Below are 21,881 nucleotides of genomic sequence, written 5' to 3' on the forward strand. Positions count from 1 at the left end.
CGTGCTGCTTCTTCCATTCATTGCCCCATCCCTCTATATATATATATTCTTGTTTTTCTCGTTTAGCATCTCTTAGAGATGGCACCATCCCAGCGGTGCGTGCGGTTGGCTGGATTGACTTGTATTTCTGGTGTATATTACTGGTGCAGATGCTGGTGCCGGTGGGGAAAGGACCGGGGCTGTATATGTTACTCTACAGTACATGTATATATAACATACATACATAGCGTACATTTTTATAATTATTCATAGATCGGGTTTTCATCTTTGGTTTTATCTTTATTTTAATTTGGTGAGATTCGATTGGTGTATCATTTACCACTGAAGCGGCACATGTATATATTATATTAGTGCGCATGTGTGAGCGATGAAGGACCGTTTGTGTTTCTTACCAGAGGTAGATGGGGGGGGGGGGGAAGGGGAGAGAAGGAAAGACAAACCAGTGGGTTTAGTGCCGGAAAAAACTGAATGAAGGTGGAGAAAATATATATATATAGCTCCATCTATAAGCCAAAAAAAATGTAGTTAACAGAATGGAAAAAAATGGGTATATCCATATATATATATATATGTGTGTGTGTGTGTGTGTGTGTGTGTGTGTCATGCATCGCGCAGCGTGAATCGCGGGGAAAACGAACGACGAGAAAGAACCAGAGCAAAAGGATAGACAGTCAGTCAGTCATTCGGTCAGTCGTGAATGAAACCAAAACCCGCCTAAAGCTTCCTTCCAAGCTTCTCCTCCACCGCCGCCATCAACTCGCGCCCGGAGGGCATTGCAACAACGCTCCCTCTCCTCCTCCGCACCTCAATCTCCCGCATGACCTCATTGACAGCATCCTCGATATCCCGCCCAGGGTTCGGCGGCAGGCCCAGCACCGGCTGCTCGCGGGCACGAGAAGGTTGTCGCGAAACGGGACCACCACCACCACCACCGCGAGCCTTTAACCGCTTGACCAGGAACCGCTTCGCGGGACTGGAGAAGAAGGCCTGCGAAGCTGCGATGCCCACGATGCCGTAGTAGTACACGCTTGACCAGACGTGAACGCTTGGCTTGAAGTGGAGGATGACGAAGGGCGCCGCGGTGAAGGATAGAGTTAGTTGGGTTGCTAGCCAGGTTAGGATGTCGTAGAAGCGTTTGTATGGGGATGGGGCGGAGCCGTCTGGGGTCAGGAAGAAAGGGCGAATGTTGCGGCGGAAGTCTAAGACCCAAAAAAAAAAAAAATTAATTAAAAATTAAAAATTAAAAATTTATGAGTTGATTATTGGTTAGTTTGCAGGAAGAGGGGAGGCGGGTGGAGGTGGGCGTACTTTTTGCAGTTGTTTGAATGAATGCACCGAGGATGAAGGTGAGGTAGTATCCTGGGTGAAAGCCATGCCAGAACGCGCTCGTTGCGAAAGTCGCCAGGCTGGCTCTGAACCCTGGCTTTTTGCCCCTGGGCGTGACCCGCAAGTACATGTAGTTTTTCAGCCAGTGGTTGGTGTTTTTGTTCCAGCTACTGAGATAAGCGTGTGGGTTTGGCGCCGTTTCAAGATCCTTCGGGTTCACGTTTTCCAGCCGATTCCACGACACTTTGCCCGTATTCGGATCGAAGCCATTGTATCCCATTCCGGATAGGATGCAAGCGCCCTCTGTCAATGACCATACTCCGTAGTATTTGAGCCGGGAAGTAAAGCCCAGCATGTGGAGTATCCATACTCGTCTCAGCAGGCCGTATTTCAAATACCTATCCCCGAGGACAAAGTCGACATTATATAAACGTCCAAACTGGAGAAATCCAAATATATAGACCAAGCCAAATGCCGCCTTTACGATGGCGGGTCTACCGCTTCTCGGGATCTTTCGCTTCTTGCGAGTCTGAGGCCTCTTCGCCGGATCCACCCCCGGCGGCGCATCGAACATGGTAGTTTCGATCCACCTTCGATATTCCACGTAGTCGAACGCCGGTCCGGCAAACAGTGATGGGAAAAAGAATGTATAGCCTGCGAAATCAAGCAGGCTGGGGAGTTTGGTGATGGCGGCGTATTTTTGTGACTCTGACAGCTGCTCCTGCGGCAATCGCCCGTCATGCACGTTCCAGCAAAAGGCCGTCAGTTTCATCACCAGCACCATTTGAGCTCCCGTGATGTCGACGGTAGACGGACTGTTGGCAAGTTGTCTGCTTATATGGTTAATCGACATATGGCCCATGAGGAACATGAACGCGATCCATGGCATCAAGGAGCCGTCGACATAGTAAGCTATGGTATATGCCCCTACAGAGCTGTAGAGCAACGTTCGCAATCCATCCCAGAGGTCGAATATTCCCACCAGGTAAAACATTGAAACCCCAACTATAAACACATTCTTCTGCCATGGCTTCGAGTCTGGTATTCTTTTCAAGATGGCAGCAAGAGGGTACGAGAGGAGGAACGAGGTGATCAGCTTTACTGTTTGGGGAGTGATATCAGCAGTCGTGAAGGAAAAAAAAAACCAGAAAAGAAACGGGCCTTTTTGGTGGCAGACGTACGTTCGTCAATGGAAGCCCCCGTTGCATCCGAAATACGTGCGAAAGCTGCCGAATTATACCTATTAGTATGTGGCCCTGCAAGAATATATAAATGGAAGAAGCTTACGGGCGTCGATGTATGGCAGCATGTTGGGGTTCCAGGGAGCCTTGGTTTGAATACTACGAGTAAGGATTGCAGCCAAACAGCATCACACGAAGGAGAGAAGAAACAGAGGCTTGTGAACTTGCAGGGCTCATATTAGAGGGCTCAGTTCATCTCCGCCTCTGTAATCAAGCGTTGTGCCGTTTGGAGGATGTGGAATGGAATGGCGAGAGAGAAGCTCTGGAGCTCTGCTTGGTGTTGGAAATGTGGGGCTACCGCGGCGCCAAGTATTTCCGCACACTAATCCGCAGACGGTCTACCGTTCGGCAAGTACCTCTCCACATCTCTGCATATTGTATGCTTTCTAGACATCCTGCTATCTATCCTTCGCACGATGAAGCAAAAGGCATGTTCAAGGAACCCCATTCCACCGCTTTCAATACCCGAGCAACATTTCACCACAGATCCCCATGACCTTGCGCTTTCCCCTCCCGTTCAGTGCAGTGACTTTGCAGCGGGAACCAATGGGCTATGCAACAATCCATGTTCAAGCACAGTTTGCTGGTGCATCCTGGCCTAAAATAAGTAACACACCCGCCACCGAGTAGATCCAGAGTCGGAATTGAGAGATGCTACATCAATGAAAGGGAAAAGCTCGACGTTCATTTCGGTCTTGGTGCCGACGAAAATGCATGTCAACAAGGCCCGGACACAGCCTGATAGGTTGTTCTGTCCCTGGTCCTGGTGTTTTCGATGCACTTGTGCTGCAAGACACCAACATCTTTCTGGAGATGCATTCTGGACATTGGCCAAAATCCTGGTGTGCTTGCCCGACCAGGTGCAACCTGATGGGATGGGTCCAAACACCCGCTTCATAAAGGCTCGCTATGCCCTGAAAACCTGTGCCGAACTCGAGCCTCAAGCTACCAAATAATCCGGCATCCGACGAATTCACTGTTGTTGATGAACAACAGTCACCAAACGTTGGAGGCAGCGCCGTCCCATGCGGCCTTCTCCATAGTTGTCTGTTCACGGTTGCGTTGCTTTACTCTTTACAAGCGAGAGTTGTCCATTTTGCGCGCTCGATCACATCATGGTGGGAGATGCGCGCGATAGTCTAGATGGAGAATGCGCCAATCTAGGGGACGATGAGTAAACATTTCTGCCAATATCTTTCTCTCTTTTTATATTTTTCTTTTTCAATACTCGCTGCTAATAAACAGAGCAGGCTCAAGCTCAAGTTTATACCAAACACAACTGTGTCTTCTCATCACCTGAGGAATTCATCAGTACCCTCTGTGAAGCTTCTTCTCGGCTCCCCTTACTCGGGCGAGCTGGCCTTTGGATATAAGCTTCGTCGTTTCTGGCCCCGATCTGTCATTGGTGTCATCGTCCCTCCCCTGGTTACGGGGTATTATACGTTTTTGGTCATGTATTATCTGGAGTCTCAAAACGAAGACATAAACCATTTGAAGGTGGGGCCAAGAGGTGCGAACTTTGCGTTTTGGAGCTGGTTCCTCATCGGTATGTATTTGATAAACCCCTAAACCCCGATGGCTATAAGAGACCTGGTAGCTATGGATCTAATCCAGATTCTTCAGGCGTTTTTGGATTGAACCTATCGCAATATGGTCTCATCGGCACCGAAGCGGGAATTTTGATGTATAATCAATCTCTGGGACCCAAAGACGCACTCCAACTGATGATGCATGCGGACCGGACATGGAGTGGCCCCAGCGGCTGGCTAAAGATACTTCGAAAATCTATGTTCCTCTGGAAGAAAGACGAACGGTCTATTCAACGTACTCGAAACCACACCCCATCTCGCCTCTGGTTTATTCTCCTATTTTTGAGTGCTCTACCACTTGCAGCGCTTCCAATCTCAGGTCTATGTATGGAGTCTGGGGATGGTTATGTTATGCGAACGTCGGGCTCATCAACGCCGGTTGTTCTGGGCCGAAATCAAGCGAACTTCGACTTCAGGAAGATGGCTTCCATTTATGAGAGGGCCTCGAACGATTGGAAAACAGGAGCGCCCGTACGCATGCCTGGGATCGGCGTGATGTATACAAGGTCGAGCCTGAAACGCTTGGAACATGACTTCCTCAAAAGATTTCCAAACACATTTCCTCCTGATTCAGGAGTTCCTGAGATTTTCCTGGCCCCACAAGCACCTGTTCCAGTCTTGGGGACAACAAGCGGTCTCCTAATTCGATATAATTGCACGTCCGCCTCTAAAATTTCTGACTTTGCGATTCTAAATCGTTTCCATGAGCGTGGAAACAATTCTATGCCAAAATATGACTCCCAGAATAATAAAATTACTCCGAACTTTCATGAACGAAGAATAGACCAGGACGTTGTTTTCCTTGCGAACTATCGAACGCCCAAGGTTGAAAACTATGAAGCTGTTCTAGAATTCGGTATGCCCGGGATTACTCCTAGACGATATCACTCTGAAAATGAAACCGTATCACCTTGGGGAATTGAGAAGGATTTTATCTCCGAATACATTTTGTATCAATATCTTGACTATCCGAGTCCCATGCTGGCCAATAGAAGTGCTGTCGATAAGTTTGGTGAAAGCCTTTTTGGTTCGATGAACATGGAACTTGACGAACCTATCCCCGATATTGCAGAGAAGTACCATCTCGAAAACCACTCAGCTGGTGGAAACAATTCTGCCAACACGATGAAAGTTGCCGTTGGCGTAAAGTGTACTTCGGCCTCTGATTTCGGGATCGCGCACGTTGACGGCACCTCTAACACGTTCACAAACTTCAAACCTCACGATGTTATTCCTGCTCCAGACAATACAATACTTGGGGCCCCAGCTTTCAGCCTTGGCGCAACGGGTGCTTTAATGTTCAAATTGACAGAATACGACCGTATTCTTGGATCTATAGGGCCACAAAACATACTTTCGTCCGTGGAGGGTCCAGTGTACATCGATAGTGGCAGTAACCGCACGTTGATAGCTCCTAGCTATGTCCAGTCCCGGCAACTCAGGAACTCAATTCTCCAAGCCCATGCAGCGTATGCGTTGGAATTAGCGTACGATGGAGTCGCAAAATATGATAACCTGTCGCAGTATCTCCGTTATTCTAATGACTCCTCGAAGGGTCCCAATTCCGTATACCATTCCCGCAGTTTCTTCAAGCACGAAAATTTCACCACTACGACGCCGGGGAAAGTCCTTACACGTGGCCCGTTGAAAAACGTATGGGTTCCGTTATACTTGCTGGTCCCCTGGGCCCTAGGGTCCATGACTCTTGCGCTCATCTACTCGCACAGGCCGAGATGGTCCGAAACATTTGATGGGTACAGCCTCTTCCGCTTCGGAGCTGATTTTGCGGACCAGGTGAAAGATCGGCCTGAATTTCTGAGCACGGAGGACTACGAAACGTGTGATGCTTTACGGGACCTCCCAGGATTCATTGGTGATTCAAGACCATTGTTCACACCAGGTCATGTATCGTTGGTCAAGAATAGCATGGCAGCGCCAGATAAGTTATATATGTGAGCTTTCGGTGTCACAATAGCTGCGGTTTGGCAGCAGGAGACCATTTTATGGGAACGGACAGGGTCCAAAATATTTCAAGTGGTTCCCCCAATATGATATTGCTCATATTCGTGTACGTTTGATGGATAAGGATGAACCGGTATTCCAGCCCCACCATTCAGTTCAATTTTCTCTTCTAGTAGCGAGCCTCGCTCGTTTACCTTTAGTCTACATGGTTACCTTCAATCGAAGTGCTTCGTGATAGAGCCAGTTCGAAGTTTTTTTTTGTCCCTTCCTATCAGCACACAATTGATTGACAAGGGAGTGTCTCTGGTTCATGGGGATTCTTTTCACGGCGGCTATTCGATACACGAACAACTTGGTCTTACACTAGGAATGTTTCTTTACTAACGTAAGGAAGGATATGAACTTGGGCTTCCTCACTCTTCACCGCTCATCATCCAACCAGTCCCATCTCTCAGCCACCCAGAAAGAAGAAGACGGACACTCTGGAAATTCATACCCTACCAGGACAAGCCCGGAATGCCGAATCAACCCCCAGGCCCAAAATTAGAGCTGCCAGCAGACTGGATTGAAAATCCCCAAAACCGTGCCAACAAAGCCAATAGTAAATTGTGGATATAGGTACATAAAACAAGGCTTGTACGACTGCCCTCTCGTCTTATGCTCAAGCATCGGCAGCATCCACGGATCCGTAATCAAGATTTTATGTCCATTGACTCTCACTCTCTCTCTCTCTCTCTCTCTCTCAATAATCCGAGACTCTTGTCACAAGGTGCCACGAGGATATCCATCCATGAGAAGCACCACAGGCAAACGAAGCATCAAGATGGGGGAAAAGCTCACCGCTTCATTTTGGCCATTATTCTGACAGTTCCATCCACAAGCAAGCCCATTCATTCATTCATTCATTCATTCTTCATTCCGAAACAACCCACCCACTCGCTAATGCCGCACTAATTTCAAAAAAAAAAAAACAGGAAATAAACAGGACCATGCCCGTCCTTCAACTTTTTTTTTTCTTTCCCTTTGGTTTTTTTTTTTAGTTGTTTCTACCCGCATGAGGTATAAGCCCAGGCAAACCCGATTATTCTTACAAAGATCGAAAAGAAAATACATAGATAAATACATATAGATACCTTAGATCCATACATACATCCATGAATAAAGTTGCCATGGTGCACTGGGGGAGATCCCCAAGCCACCAAAACCAGGTCATCTATCTAATCGCGAACTTCTCCTGCGCTGTCCCTCCCACTTTCTTCTCTTCCACACAACCCCGGCAAACTCTAATGCTGTGACGCGCATAAAGAGATAAGAAAGTCTTTTTTTTTGAAAAAAACGAAAACGAAAAAAAAAAAAAAAAGGACAAGCAGTCAAACAAATGCCAGGATGCGTCCTGGCTTACATATCCATGGCTGCGAATCATCATCACATGACAAGGGCATCTACAGGACGGCATGAAGAGGCAGAGCGAGTTGAACATTGTTCGTATCTTCTGTTTGCTCTTTTTATTTTTATTTTATTTTTATTTTATTACTTACTTTCCCCTTCCCTTTCCTGTATATCTGATCTCCTTAATTCTCCATATCCCGGACCAGAGATGATTGCTTCATTTCATAATTAACCCGAACACCGGAACCGGGAAGAGGGAAATGCGGCCAGCAATCGCGGGGCCCTTTGTACGAAGACAATTTCCCTCCAGCAAGGATCATGGCGGGGTCTCGGAGCTCAAAGGAGGGGATGCAGCGGAAGTTGGAATAATGAGAAGGAATGGCTTTCTGGCCACATACTCCCCCCTCCATCCATACACATGCATACATTGTGGGCTCTTTGCGAGGGGACCCACCCTGGAATAGCCATGACTCTCACTCCTTTCCCTGCCCACGGGGGGTCCTTGTTTGTTTTGCAAATTGGCATATGGCATATGCAAAGGCGGGCGTCCACTTCGTTGATGCAAGCCTAGGATTGGATCTACCATTGTTGTTATTTGTTCGCTCCGTTTGTGCATTGCGCGTTTCAAGGCTGTTAACGTTGAATCCGTGTCTTCAAGTTCGCATCTGAGAGAGGGGGTGGCCGGCGATACATGTGAAAAGCGCTGCACGGCAAGTAGCACTCTTCCCCACTTGGCTGAAACGGAGAGAAGAAGAAAACCAAAACGTCTGAGGCGTGTACTTTCTTCTTTTATCTCCTCCCCCTTGTACCTCTGTCCGTCTGTATGGAGGGCTTTTGGACAATCCTCTCCGGGTCCCTAATGGGACCATGTAGACCTATCATGCAAAGGTTCGTTTTGCAATAATCTATCAAAGCAAAGGAATTCAAAGCGAGTGGCAGCAGACGATTTTTGGAGCATTGGAAAAAAATAACGCAAGGAGGTCTGGTTATGTTATGTCCTTTGAGGGGCCAGCTTGAGAAGCACCGCCAGTCCGCCTTGATTCCGAACAAACGCACGCCATTGTCGAATAGCAAAATAAAAAGGGGGAAAATCCAGTATGAAACGCTATTCATGTCAACCCAGATTCAAATCCAAGGCAGGCAGACAGACAGACAGACAGACGAATTATGTATGGGTAGTCTGTACTTCTCCGCTGTGATCATCCTGCTTTTGCACGAAAGAGAGCGCCCCACCCTTACAAAAACAACCTTGATCAGGCCCGATACATCTAGATCTGCCTTCCATGGTCGACATCCCTGTAGTTATTCGAAACACTGAAAAAAAGACGGGCTATGCTCAGAGGTGGTTTTGACATTTTGTGGGGGCGTGGCCATACCAGGGCTATTTTTGGCACCGCAGAAAAGCTGGAGTTTCACAAATAAGCCAGTATTCATCCATGCCTTTCTCCCCCAGGCTTGCAAAAAGGGCTGCGATGGCCTGGAAAGGTCTGAAGAGGATATAGTAAATTTTGGGGAGTTTGGCCGTCGGGCAAAGACATCCTTTCGTCGAGAACAAGTAAGAAAGAAAGAAAAAAAGATCCGCTGCGGCCAAGGGGGTTATCGAGATAGAAAACAATTTCCGAAAACGGAAACTGGATTTTTTTTTTTTTTTTTTTTTCCCCTAATAATTTCCCCAGTCAAAACTTCGATGGCAGGAAAATTGTGGCTTTGTGGCGTTTCCTGTCAACCAACGCTTTTTCCATATATCTGTAATGCTGAATTGTCTATCTGAAGGCCTCACACTGTGGACGAGGTGGTGTGTGTCGTCGGTGGTGTTTGTTTGGCGCTGGGGGCAGTTGAGGACATCGGAACCGCAAACCGCATCGCACACCAATGATCCGTGCGGCAATGAGATCTCTGTTCAATGACGCCCAACCCCCACCTGCCCCATACGGTTAACCTTCTCGAAGCATCGACATTGTTGCTCTGTTGACTCTCTTGACGCCCCCCGGGATCTTACATGGAAGCCCGCTTTTCTAGTCACCGTCACCGCCATGTTTTTGCGAGGCGAGCAAAGCGAGGACGGATACTATGCATCTTTGCAAACGCCGGATCGATTGACAAACCACTTGTATCAGCTGTAGTATTCTTGCCACAGAGAGACAAACACATGCTAGAACTGATTCCTCGTCCTCGTCGATGAGTAGACGGCGACGGATCTGGACCGGTGGTGGTGGATACGGTCTAGAATCCATCTGCCGCGCTAATGAGGTCATTGAAATCTGGTGGGGAACAACAATGAGAAATAGTTACAGAGTAATAGTAACCATTGAAGGTGTGGAAATTTCTTATCGGTGCGTGCTGAATCAATCTCGCAAATGTTACTGACTACGGAAAGGAGAACAAGGCCCAGGGTCTTCGGTAAAGAACCAGGGAGCACCAATTGTTCATTTAGCATTGGCTCAAGGGTAAGGGCCCTTGTAGTAGCTGGATTGTATCAAAGGCCGTCTGTCTCCCTGACTACAGAAAACATCGGAAGGCATCCCGGACAAATGGCAATGGAATAAGAAACCCAGAAAGAAGCCTTCCTTCCACGCATACTGAAACCTCACCCAAGTGTTGTCAAGGCGAGTGCCTGAGCTGATTAAGATTTGATCGGGATCCGGGAGCTTGGAGGCTACATGTCGCTCGCCCCCAATATCCGATACCCCGTACTCCGTAAGCACTAGGGCAAAACAAAATAAAGGAAGGCAAAAAGAACAGTGGCAAGGATTTCGGCGACCGGTCGGCGATCGGCAGAAAGTCAATTGAGAGATCGAGTTTGCAGGAGAGTTGGTTGGAATGATACATCGGAGCAGTCAAATAAATCAATCCCTTTGGCTATCCCCCTAGTTGTCCCGTAAACTCTGTATACCAGATTTTCGATTTCGTCACTACTCACCCCCGTACGCTCTCATGTCATCATAGTCGTTGATTCCTATCTTCCTTTTGCCCTTCATCATCATCGAACCGTGTTCCGCAATGCGTTAGCCAACATGGACAGAAAAGAATGCACCGGAGTCATAATCACCTCATCTACTGAGGAAGTCTCCCGAGAAAATATGACTCGAGATCAGGACAGGGAAAAGCAGCAACTACTAACTAAGTACGGAATAGACAGAAATATTTCTCCCACATCCCCGAGAGTATGGATATTTCGAGGCATTTTTCGTTTCCAGAAGCGAGAAGCATACGCAGGAGATAGAACCAGGAGCTCGGCGAGCTTTTGGACGACAACAAAGGTAAAAAAAGTCGCCTCATCCTCAACAACTCGATCATTGGAGAAAAGTCCTCGGGAGGGCCATGCTGCCTGCTGAACTAACCCGTACACGCAGTGTTCGGAGATTTTTTTTTTTTTTTTCTTCCTCCCTTGTCAAGAATAGACTTTTGATGCAACCTCCATTTCACTCCATCCAAGCGCCTATGACCCTTCTTGATATTTTTAGAGCTCAGAGCCAACCCCCCCCCCCCTCCCCCAAAGGCGGCTCTCCCATCTTGGAAGTGTCCCTGCAGGCCTCTATAGCCCTGTTGTTGTGTTGGGGAGAGGGGGGATCTTCTCCCGCCCAGTCCGGGCCGGGAGTTGCCTCCTTCCAACGCTTTCTAAAACAAAACAAAAAAAACAAAAAGGAATGCTACTCTGAACAAAACTCCATTCTTACGTCTTGAGCATGAGCAATTGAACGTAATACTTCTCTATTATAAAAAGGGCACGAGTACCAAAGCGATAGCGATACCCTACGTGTTTCAGGGAGCCAGGTAGCCCGCTATCCCTAGGAATTGGGATAACATCATCCATCTGAGAACTTGCTGTTGATCCTGTACCTGCATACAAGTAGACATGGAGGGAGGACATATGAGTTCGAAATAAACGTGGGCACTAACTAGTTTTAGAGTTCATCCCCACCTGGAAAAAGGGTTCGGGGGAACTATTATTTATCATATCATCACTATTGGCATTTTGGACATGACGGGTCAGTTGAAGCCCAGAGATGTAGTTATTGGCGTAGTGGGGACCGTATGACTCGGGGGATTTTGGGCAAGAGATTATATTATTTATTATAGCGCTTTTAACCTGGTGGAAATAACACAAATCAGTTAGCCAGCTTTTGGAAACATTCGAAGCCCGAAGCTTTCATTGATGAGATGTTTTTTCCAGATTGAAGGATGAACCGAGATAATGCTGGCAAGACTGTGTCGTCTCTGCTCGTTCAAAATTTTGACCCACAAAAAATTTGGCTGACACAAGTCCCTTCCGCACAAAACAGCAGTAGAAAGGGGGACTTGAGGGAGGACCTTTCTCGACAGGGGGTGTATTCAAAAATTGCTCGCCAGAATTTCGAGCCGTATACATAGTAGCTCTCCTCGGGAGTTGGGCAGGGTACAAGCGAAGAAAGAGTAACGCTTCTTTATTTTTTTCCGCCCACAATCTCCAATCCCGAAACTTTCTTCCTCCCCAGTCGGGATATGCAATAGCCTCAAGCTGCTGGACCCGCAAGCCATGATGAGATAGATCCGAGCAGCGCTCGCCGTCAACAACCTCAAACGAAAAAGGTAGAAGAGAGGGAAGGGGGGGAGTCCTCCTCGAACCGATGGGTGCCAGTGACACATCCAATTCCCTCAAACTCGTTTAAGAGAAGAAAGCCTCCGAAGCGTGGCCCCCGCCAACATCGGTTGGATGCTCTCTTTGCACTGTACGCACGTATGTATGTATGCAGTTTATGCAACTTAGCCGAAGCAGGGGGAAACGAAGAGCGGGTTTATTTTGCCTGCCCCACGGGCCCCAGCAGCGCGAAATGGCGCCTGTTGAGGAATGGCCGTAATTCATGTTCATATATATATATTTATATATATGATAGTTATGGGAGATCCCGAAACCAGCAACGCTCGCGGTTTCGATTCTGAGCTCCATCCCTCCCATCCTAACCCCAAAACACGACTGAACGGGAAAATGAACCCGGAGAGTGTAAAAATCTATCTCTGGTCCTGGTGGATGGATGGATGGATGGATGGAGTTTCAAAATTCGTCGTCACCAAAAGCAACAGCAACGGCAGAGCAAGGCAAGGCAAGGCAAGGCAGGCTAGCCCCTGCATCACTCTTGGAAAGAAAGCAAGCCGGCAACAGATTATTTGTTCAAAGTGATGCTGCGTCATGCGGTGCGTGCCCGCTTTTGTGGCTTCTCAAGGTGTGGAGCAGGGGGGGCATACGACGAGCTTCTTTAGTGGCTCCGCGTCGCTGCGTAGTTTAGGATGGGATGGGAGCTACTCGTTGCAGCTAGCCCTGATTGTAGGAGCTTTGTATTTTTTATATTTTTGTTTTTATCTATTTTTATCATCATTGTTATTATTTATTTATTTATATATTTATTTTTTAAATCAGGCGCCGATATCCATACGGAAAGACTTCTTCTCCGTTGCTTCTTCTCAACAGTCTGTTGTAATGGATGTGCAACTGTATGCACAGTACAGTCCCAAGCACTGGAGGAGCTCCGCAGACCGAACCGACCTGCAGACTCGGCCCTCGTCACAAGTCCGCGCTTGCAATGATTTGTTGTCTTTTAAACTTGCCGAGTTGATAAAAGTCAAGACCCCACCGCCATGCAGATATGGGGGGATGTTCATGCAAAATTACGCGATGTGGATAGATCGACCGAGATATCGGGTTGAGTAGTCTGAGTGCTAAGAGGAGTCGGGGGGAATCATAAATAACGGTTTGCGATAACTAGTTCGACAAAATACAATGCGATTTTATTAGCGGGGACCAGGCTTGTTCACACTTGGATTGGATCAATCGGCATAAACTGGCGTTCACTGGCGCAAGCCTGCTGCATTCGCTAGCTTTTTACTTCCTTGGTGGGCATTTGGTGTCCGTGCATCGGCTGCGCAGTTCGGACGACGGTGCTCGGTTCAGTCAGTTAGTTGGTGCTACTGCGAGCCATGAGTGCGAATGTTACTATCTGCACTATCTGTACGATCTGTACAGCGGATGAGAATTCCTGAGAGATGCAGCCCCGGGGTCATTCCCTACGAGGTGGAGGTTGGGACATAGACATTGGACATGTATCGTACCGTACGAGTAATCATGCATCTTGTTTGCCATGGGACTTGGAACAATGTCTCTCCTCCACTCCAGAGTTCGGAAAGACGTCTCCTGTCTCATGCGCGGGCACCCTAGCGGCAGGAAGCGTCTCGTTAGCTGCATGCTGATACCGCTGATACCGCCGGTCACGACGGTGACATCACCGAGCTGTCGTTTGGCCGGGTAGCATCCAGCCCGCGTGGCATTTAGCGCGCCCGCCGTGCGCCTATGGGCCCCGGTCTCGGTTTAGCGCGGGATCAAATCGTCATCCGCGGTCAGGTGACGAGGGAGCGGAAACTTTGGTTCCTGCGTCTGGGAGCTGTCAGTCTGGGGAGAGCTGCCTGGAGCTGCCTTGTTGAGGCAGTTGTCAACCACCAAGGGGGATCGGACGCAGATTCTCTCGTCGGGAGCCTTGTCCACAGCGAATGTCCAGCGGACCGGCCGATTGCAAATCAATATCGCCAACCCAAACGCGGATCTCTTGGCCGCTGGTGTCGAGATACAGTCGTGGAATGCCATCTCGGGACCTTAGACGGATTGTTCTGCTGGTGCATCGGCGCCTACAAGGGAGCCTCCATTCCCGAGAGGAAGCTTTGGCCTGTATCGCGGGCACAACATCTGCACAGTGCATTGCGGAGTGGATCGTTAAAAGCAGCACGGGGGATATTAAAAATAAACTCTCCCGCTACCCAGTGCCGCGAACTCAAATCACAAACTCCTTCCTTCCCCCCCCAATCCACATGCCGCTTTTCTATCCCGAGATCTGAGAGGGTGGGGGGGGGGGGGGGAAACATAGGTTTGTTTATCGTGCAAAGATGCCAGTTTTCCATACCAGGGTTTCCGTTACTCAGTTACTTAAAAAAAAAGTGCTCACGGCTCAACTGTCAACAAATGGCCGGTCTACCTCTCAAACAACAAGTGGCGAAACAGGAGAACTCCTGTGGTTATCCTCTGGTCGAGAAACATGGAACTCGTGCGCATGGATGGACCATCCTCTCGACGTCATATATAATTTGCTATTGTTCGTTCAATTTCCCTTCTGGTCGCCCGTTCCTCCGTTGATACGCGATGTAGGAGTGGCACGAGAAGTCTACCGGGGTAGCGGTGCTGCGTTACCACGTAGATTTCCTGCTCATTTGTGTGCCCCTTGTTTCAGCAACCCGCGCTCCTATGAGTTCCATTTGTTGCGCCAAGAGGTTACCACAAGTTATGTGTGTGGGGTGTGTGTGTGTGTGTGTTTGAAAATAGTAAATAAACAAATAAACAAATACATCAACAAGAACCTATGCAAAAAGCTCTCTTGGGTGGTCAAGCGAGTACTCCGGCTGTCTTAGCACCGCAAATTCAGCATGGTGTGGCAAAACGCAGCACTCAAAGCAGGCTGGAGCAATGGATGTTCACAGCATAGGCTGGAGTGAGATCATAACCCTTTCGTTCTTTTGTTCCCGCCACCGCGCTGTTCTGTTGTCCGATTAAATTTTTCGGTGGGGCCCCTGCTCAAATCATATCTACTTTAGGCTCAGCCCGGGGAGCGGGAATCACAGATTTTAAGAATTAAGCGTAAAGTCAGGGTAGGCGAGGCAAGCAAAAAATAAAAATAAAAATAAAAAAAGAGGGTTAAGATCTGATAATCCTGGTGCGTATTTAGGTTGTCCTTCCCCTTAGTGGAAATCATGTTGGAGTTAAGAAGACGGGCCTTTCTTGCTCCCGCAGAAGTTACCCTTAAACACCAAAATGTGGGAATTGAGATTGAAAATAAAAGGTAAGATTGAATTCACTTCCGGAAAACTCACCGCTTTTCATACTAACAAGTATATAGGGTTTCCTCCCCACCTTTTGTTATTTCCCTTTTCGTTTTTATCAACCCATTTTCCTTTTATGGGACACAACCATTTTGCATGCTTCCCTCTAATAATAATACGGACAGCTGTTGTCCCCATGCAAGCCCCTTGCTTACTTCGGACATATAAGCAGCGTGTTGAAAACTGTCTCGAGATCCAGCCCATTTCTCTCGGGGAGCGCTATGTGTGCGTAGTTTCTTTTTTTTTCTTTTTTCTTTTTCCAAAAAGGAACAGGGATGGGTTGGTAAGGACAGTAACGGCTCATATAATTCTTATCCACCGCTCGAAGGATATCTGAATATACATAATTACATGGTGCTGCGAATATCCGAAGAAAAAAAATTATCTATCACATAGCCAGCCATATTACCTCTTCTACTGGCCATGGGCATCGGAGGACGATAAAAACATTTATATATATATAAAAAAAACCAGGTGAATACGATATAACAGCCAACTGATCGTTTCTCAAAAACGAAATCAGCGAGGCTTGGTAAAAATCAGAGCCCTCGGTAATTAATAACAACACCCAGCAGTAGACACACGCTGCGTGCACAATCAGCGTTCTTGTTCGTTGTTCGTTCAGACTCGTTCTTGATTGCAGCTTTGCGTCAGCGTGCGCATCCCCGGTGAATATCCGACGACGATCGCCACTGATCCGATCGACTCAATATCCTCGCTTGTTCCATCCATGCCGAACGGATGAGTGGATGCTCACCTTTTCCTTTCCTTTCCTTTCCTTTCCTTTCTTTTTTTTCTTTTTTTTTTTTTTAACACTCTGCTAGCCTCTTTCTTCAACCGCCGTTTGTGGCTGGCCAGGGACACCCAAAAGTCATCCGTGGATGCTAGAATGAAAGATGAAAGTCAGATCCTGATGAACTCTTTGGAGCTCCCAAGAGGCTTCTACGACAGCAACCAGCTTGCCGCGCTGAGTCCCTCCCCCAACCCCACTCATCCACACCCCACCCGAAACAAAAGAATGGGGGGGGGGTTGTAGAGTTTAGGAGCTCGATGCCTAAAGTTTGGCTGCTACGCAGTTGATTCGGTGGCCACAGCCCCGTAAATCCGGCCGTGTGGAGACCGATTTCGTCAGGCTCTGATGCTTATCTGGAGTTGCCGCAAGGCCTTGTTATGCGCAGATTTTTATACACATAGGACGAGCAAACTTAACCCATGGACGTATGCAGGTAAGGGTGTATGTATCCAAGAGAGAAGAGTGGAGCCAATGATCCATCATCCAACCCAAGCAAAGGAACCTCCAATCGTCGTCAAAAGGGACGGACAAGACGAGAAACGAACAAAAGCACCACCTAACACATTGAATCTATCAAAACTACCCAGCCAGTCCGCCATCCAGCCAGCCAGCCAGCCCACTCGCCCGTTATCAGCTTCTTCCGGCGACATACAGACAGAAATACAGACAGAGGCTCCGCAAGACGAAGTCCGTAGACTACTACTGCGTATATTCATGTATCGACCGCATGTCGACCCAACCGATATTTCGAAAAAAGGAGGCTCGCCTATCAGAGCAATTGTTCGCTGTATTCAGCTCGCCTCATCTGCAGTACTAGTATCCAAGCGCCATCGTGCATGCTGGCTGGGCACATGCAGAATAACGCATGTGCAGTACAGAAGTTAACGAGATGTCATCACTCCTAAACTACCTACCTAACTAACTAACTAAACTACATACGCAGTGGAAAGTAATCCGTAGCTTGCAACGCCCCTCTGCGTTGTGATTCGATGCAAGCACAGGCCATTTATTTTTATCTTGTTTTGATCCTTTGATCTGTTTTTTGTTTTCCATGCCCTGCCCGGCCTGCAACTTCTCCGCTTAGAAGGAATAAACGAGATGAGAAGAACAAGCACATCTCTCTCTGCGTTGTGATCCATGCCAAGTAAAAGCCACATAAGGGGATGATTTGGCCATCATGAACCAAGTTCGCCATGCTTTTTCTCTTCCCCGCACTCACCGGCGTGCTCACCGGGGCCCTCATGTCTTTTCTCCCTCATTATGTATTTAATTTCTGATCTTTGAACCTTTCTCTCTCTCTCTTTTTTTTTTTTTAGGTTTTGTGTGTGTTAGGAATCCATAAACCTGCATAGTACTTGGGGCCTTGTGTGAGCAGAAGCTTCGAGGGTTGTTCGTAACATGATCATCCAGATATGCGGGCGGGAGCTCGTCGTTGAGGGATTTACTCCAAGCGGCTGGCTCGTCAATCCAGCAACAAATGATGCTCCCTCTCTCGTCTCGTCTGCAAGTAGGAAATGCATTCCTAGTCCAGAAGTGGAGGAAAGACAAGAGGAAAAAGAAAAGAAAAGAAATAAATAAATAAAATGCCTCGTTTTAACGGGCGGATTCTCCCGCTCCCTTCGTCTGTGTTTCTGTGTTTTTTTTTTTTTTTCTTTTCAAGTTCTTTCATTTCCCGCTTCTCTCTGTCGCGGGTCATATAAAAGGGATTTGTTTTTGTTCTTGGTTGCGGGTTTTTGTCTGGTGCCATAGATATACTATCCAAAGCTAGCCACGCGGATCGACAGACCATGATATGATCCCATACGTAGAGCGAGAACACTGAGCCGGCTGCTGTATTGTTGAATGTTGCCGCTATGCTCGATCTAATTTAGCGGCGGCGTCAACGAAGCTCAATCCCTGCGTGCCTGGCTCAGGTTGATTTAGGTTTACTGGTCGTCGATCCTGGTGCCTTGCTGATGATGAGGAGATCTCACCTGAAGGCTAACTATTTTGCAAACCTTCCGATGAGCTGAACAGAGCGGAGGACTTGATCTTATACCAAAGGTTGATACTACTATGTACGTATGTAGAGTACCTTAAGAAGCAGCTCTTATCTCGGTGCTCGATGATAATACCGTTCAAGGGAATAAATAAAGAAATAAGTAGTTAGTTTAACGTCCAGGAACGGTGCAGTCAACATCGAAACAAAGCGAAAAACGAACCAAGCATGTTTCGATCTGGACAACACCTCAACCCGTATACGCCCTTGCTTCCATAGCCCATCACCACCGTACAACGCACACGGCACAGGGATGGGCGATAGGAATCCGCCGGCAGACGACATCGCTGATGACAGGAATGCAGAAAGGGAATAAAACGAACAAGGTGGACACGAGGAGCTGCACATCCCCACACCGATACTACTGGTATACATACACTCCGTATACGTCTGTCTGTCCATGCGGGCGCCATCATGCGGGCCATTCTGCTATAAGGCATGCAGAGCTACCGAGAAGGAAAAGGCCTGCTGTTCAAGCGCCCCTCATGTGGTCTTAGCGCATCTTTCCTATCGACTCGTCGTCTCTCTTCTCCTCCCGGAAGCAAGGATGATGATGATGTATTCCTGGTTTGCGTTGCCGCACTTGACGGCCGCAGTCCTTGTTGCTTGATTCCCACCAACCCCATCTCTCGTCTACGGACGGGTACCTCCTCCTCCGTACTGAGGCTTGATAACTACTTGATAGTTGCCAACCTTGGCTCTTGAAATACCCGGGGAGTGGGGCCTCCAGCAAAGCACAAACAACATCATTTTATTGTTCTTTTTACTACAACCGCAGTCTGTTTGCTTTCCCGCGTAAAAGTCCGCACCCTCTTTGTATCTCAGTTTGCAATTGGCAGTCAAGTTTTCGTTTCTGGCTCTCATACGCTGCGATCTTTCCCTTGAACGGGGCCAAGGATAAATGTGAAAAGCCACCATTTCGAGACTCCGGGGTGCAAAAAAAAGAAAAAGAAAAGAAAAGAAAAAACAAAGACAGAGCAGGGCAAACGAAGGGTCCCCTGGAATGCCCCTAGGGGGTGATCATTCTCTTTTTTCCCCATTTTTATTTTAGTTTCGATATTTTTGGTGCTTATGCTTGTGCGGCTTCTGCTACAGGCTAAACAGCCCTGCATTTATTGTTATTGCTGATAACTATAGCTTAAACTTTCTTACTTGCGTGCTCGTTTTTCGTTGCTTTTTTTTTTTTTTTTTTTTTTTTTTAATTTCGGTCCGCCTTTTGTATACTTTCCCTCCCCCTTGTTTGAACGGGCTGAGGCGATTGCGCTTGGCCTTTTCCCTTTTGCTGGGACCTGCTTCACCATTATCAGCGAATCAGGAGTCCGGACTGGCAACTGCACATCGCGAATGATATACACGGAGACCTCTCCCTTCTTCCGCTCTGGGAAGAACTGGTAGAGTGGCTGCAGGAAGATGCTATCCTGAAGATACTCTATTCACCTATCCGCAACGGGAAAGGTACGTGATTCACAGCGTTCTGCCCTTTTTGTTTTTTTTCAACGTTTTCTTTGCTGCCGATTATCGCCTTTTGTTTACTCTGTTTCTTTCCGTGCGCTTTTTCGGCCCCCAAAACACGGAGCGTCTTTATTTGATTTGATATTGCAGGCCCGTTGACCGCCAAGGCGTGTTAGAAGGGAGAGAGGGAGAGGGAGAGGGAGAAAAAAAATACGACCAAGCGGGAAAAAGAGAGATTCTATTCTAAGCCTGGCAAATGGCGGGAGTGGGGGAGAGCCGAAAAGGGTCTTTCCCAGCAGCAGAGATTCGCTCAATCAACAGCTGCAGGAGGCTTCTGCCGGCTTATATATATATATATATTACCATTGCGCCAGTTGCTTTTGGGGCTGTGATTGTCAAGGTCTCCTGTTATCCCCCAACCTTCCTTCACTCAGCTCAACCCTTTTTTTATATTTTAAGAAAACAAAAATACGCTATTATTTCGACTTGGCTTTTTTAACTTGCAGGCCCCCACAGAAGCTCGCGAAAAGGTGTTATTCGTTGATCGGCAAAAAAGCTACATACATTAGGACAGTCCAAATCGAACTGCCAAGTGGGACTTGCGAGTCCGACAGTTCACCACCACCCTCTCGTCCTAGAAATACCTTCACGTTGTTCCTCTGCCTAGCTATATATTTATACACGCTCCCGAGATTCCCGAAGCCCACTTCCACCCCCTCATTGTCTGTCTGTCTGTTTCTTCTCAGAATCATTCAGATTCCCGCATTGGTACGTTTGAACACATACAATTTAATCTGGCACTCCTCCACGTGGATTTCATGATTTTCTTGCCCGGATAGACTCCAAGACTCCTAGTCACACCCTCCCAGATCCTCGGAGCCAACCTTGTTTTTTCCCGGTCTCCATCGGGCATTATTCTTCTTCTTGACAAGAGGGTTAACTTTTTTGTCGGTACTGCAGCACCCGTCCACATTCTCAACCTACATAACAAGCGTGAACAGCCCCGAACGATCACACCTTTTCGAAAAAACTTTCGCGGTTAGTGATCGACCTTGCGCCAAAGGAGAAGAGCTCCAGCACTTTATTTAATTTGAGAGTTTCTTTTTTGAAATTTTTATTTTATTTTATTTGTGATCCGTGGGGTGGTTTTAGCTTGTTTTCAAAGTAAGTAGGTTTGTTTCTCCACCCTGTTTCTAAGAGTTTCATGCCCTTGCATCGGTTGTCGATACTTGCTACCATGATGTCGGACTCGAGTTTCAATTTTCTTTGCTTTCTTTTTGGTCTTTCTTCTTTTATTTATTTTTAATTTTTATTTTTTTTTTACTTTTCGAGACCTGTCATTCTGTTACACAGACCCCGTTCCTGCGTTACATACCTTGTTTTTTTTGCCTCGTCTGCCCCAGCGAAAAAAAAAGCAAAGAAAGGTGCCAAACCACGCTTATTCTTACTGCCTTTTTGACACAATTTTTTCCTTGCTCGGGAAAATGGCCAAACTGGGGGTGCGTGGAAAGACGTTTTTTGTATTGCTTCGGAGAAGATTCCATGTTTTCTTTTTCGAATAGATATGGACAAGCCATCCGACTGTGATTCGCGTGTTTCACCTACACAGGCTACGACTTTTCCTGGGACGGGGGTGGGGTATCAATGGATGACCAATGGAGTGGTGGGCCCCTGGAGACCATTCGCTGGCCTTTTGGGCTTTTCTCGTGCTGCAGCCACTACCCATCGCTCTCCCTGCCGCTGCTGGAGGACAGCCCAACAACAGAGAGTCTGTGACGGATTATTTACCGACCACCCAGAACTGCGGCCTGGAGTTGCGGCGTCCGCCCCCGAGTCCTTATCGGCCCACGGCAGAAAATCCAATCAAGTCTGAGACCAAGCCGTGCTGTGGTTGTCTCTGGTGGTTTCTCTGGGTCCCGGTCCTGGTCGACCCAAGCCCTAGCCCTAGCCCTTAGCCCCCTCCGGCAAAGCGTGCTGCCTGAATGCGATCCCCGCTCTTCCGGTGCTGGGCCCTATTGGGTTGCATCTGCCCAGAGGTGCGCCTCGTGGGCATCTGGACACGCACTAGCGGGCTTTACGGCTACAGATTCAGCGCCACTCATTGCGCAGCCTGCTCCACCGCGCTAGCCACCAGACAAGCCACCACGGTTCTGCAGCGAGCAGCTGTAAGCTCACGCACTCCACGCCCAAACACC

The 21,881-nt window shown here is 47.9% G+C and overlaps 8 protein-coding genes across 8 annotated transcripts; 4 read left to right on the forward strand and 4 right to left on the reverse strand.

Annotated features, from left to right (window-relative positions):
• Positions 1-714: 714 nt before the first annotated feature.
• Positions 715-2,745, reverse strand: HCBG_08652 (MBOAT family protein; the record flags this gene model as incomplete). The annotated part of the gene is made up of 4 exons (XM_045435701.1): positions 715-1,199; positions 1,309-2,427; positions 2,508-2,552; positions 2,614-2,745. The coding sequence occupies 4 exons, from the start codon at positions 2,633-2,635 to the stop codon at positions 715-717; spliced, it is 1,671 nt and encodes a 556-aa protein (XP_045283493.1).
• Positions 2,746-4,019: 1,274 nt separating this feature from the next.
• HCBG_08653 (uncharacterized protein) lies at positions 4,020-6,482 on the forward strand (the record flags this gene model as incomplete). Its single annotated transcript, XM_045435702.1, has 2 exons — positions 4,020-4,113; positions 4,191-6,482. 2 exons carry the CDS (start codon positions 4,020-4,022, stop codon positions 6,110-6,112), a joined length of 2,016 nt encoding a protein of 671 aa, XP_045283494.1.
• A 2,136-nt stretch (positions 6,483-8,618) lies between these two features.
• Positions 8,619-9,630, forward strand: HCBG_08654 (uncharacterized protein; the record flags this gene model as incomplete). Its single annotated transcript, XM_045435703.1, has 4 exons — positions 8,619-8,676; positions 8,887-9,062; positions 9,281-9,302; positions 9,527-9,630. The coding sequence occupies 4 exons, from the start codon at positions 8,619-8,621 to the stop codon at positions 9,628-9,630; spliced, it is 360 nt and encodes a 119-aa protein (XP_045283495.1).
• Positions 9,631-13,447: 3,817 nt separating this feature from the next.
• Positions 13,448-14,120, reverse strand: HCBG_08655 (uncharacterized protein; the record flags this gene model as incomplete). The annotated part of the gene is made up of 3 exons (XM_045435704.1): positions 13,448-13,488; positions 13,592-13,827; positions 14,068-14,120. 3 exons carry the CDS (start codon positions 14,118-14,120, stop codon positions 13,448-13,450), a joined length of 330 nt encoding a protein of 109 aa, XP_045283496.1.
• Positions 14,121-16,667: 2,547 nt separating this feature from the next.
• HCBG_08656 (uncharacterized protein) lies at positions 16,668-17,149 on the forward strand (the record flags this gene model as incomplete). The annotated part of the gene is made up of 2 exons (XM_045435705.1): positions 16,668-17,068; positions 17,140-17,149. 2 exons carry the CDS (start codon positions 16,668-16,670, stop codon positions 17,147-17,149), a joined length of 411 nt encoding a protein of 136 aa, XP_045283497.1.
• An 898-nt stretch (positions 17,150-18,047) lies between these two features.
• Positions 18,048-18,519, reverse strand: HCBG_08657 (uncharacterized protein; the record flags this gene model as incomplete). Its single annotated transcript, XM_045435706.1, has 3 exons — positions 18,048-18,169; positions 18,194-18,249; positions 18,398-18,519. The coding sequence occupies 3 exons, from the start codon at positions 18,517-18,519 to the stop codon at positions 18,048-18,050; spliced, it is 300 nt and encodes a 99-aa protein (XP_045283498.1).
• Positions 18,520-19,996: 1,477 nt separating this feature from the next.
• On the reverse strand, positions 19,997-20,599 carry HCBG_08658 (uncharacterized protein; the record flags this gene model as incomplete). The annotated part of the gene is made up of 3 exons (XM_045435707.1): positions 19,997-20,027; positions 20,251-20,410; positions 20,473-20,599. 3 exons carry the CDS (start codon positions 20,597-20,599, stop codon positions 19,997-19,999), a joined length of 318 nt encoding a protein of 105 aa, XP_045283500.1.
• On the forward strand, positions 20,441-21,762 carry HCBG_08659 (uncharacterized protein; the record flags this gene model as incomplete). Its single annotated transcript, XM_045435708.1, has 2 exons — positions 20,441-20,454; positions 20,647-21,762. The coding sequence occupies one exon, from the start codon at positions 21,342-21,344 to the stop codon at positions 21,639-21,641; it is 300 nt and encodes a 99-aa protein (XP_045283499.1).
• Between the last annotated feature and the right edge of the window lie 119 nt (positions 21,763-21,881).

Source organism: Histoplasma capsulatum, assembly GCF_000150115.1.
Source record: "Histoplasma capsulatum G186AR genomic scaffold supercont2.17, whole genome shotgun sequence".
Taxonomy (NCBI): domain Eukaryota; kingdom Fungi; phylum Ascomycota; class Eurotiomycetes; order Onygenales; family Ajellomycetaceae; genus Histoplasma; species Histoplasma capsulatum.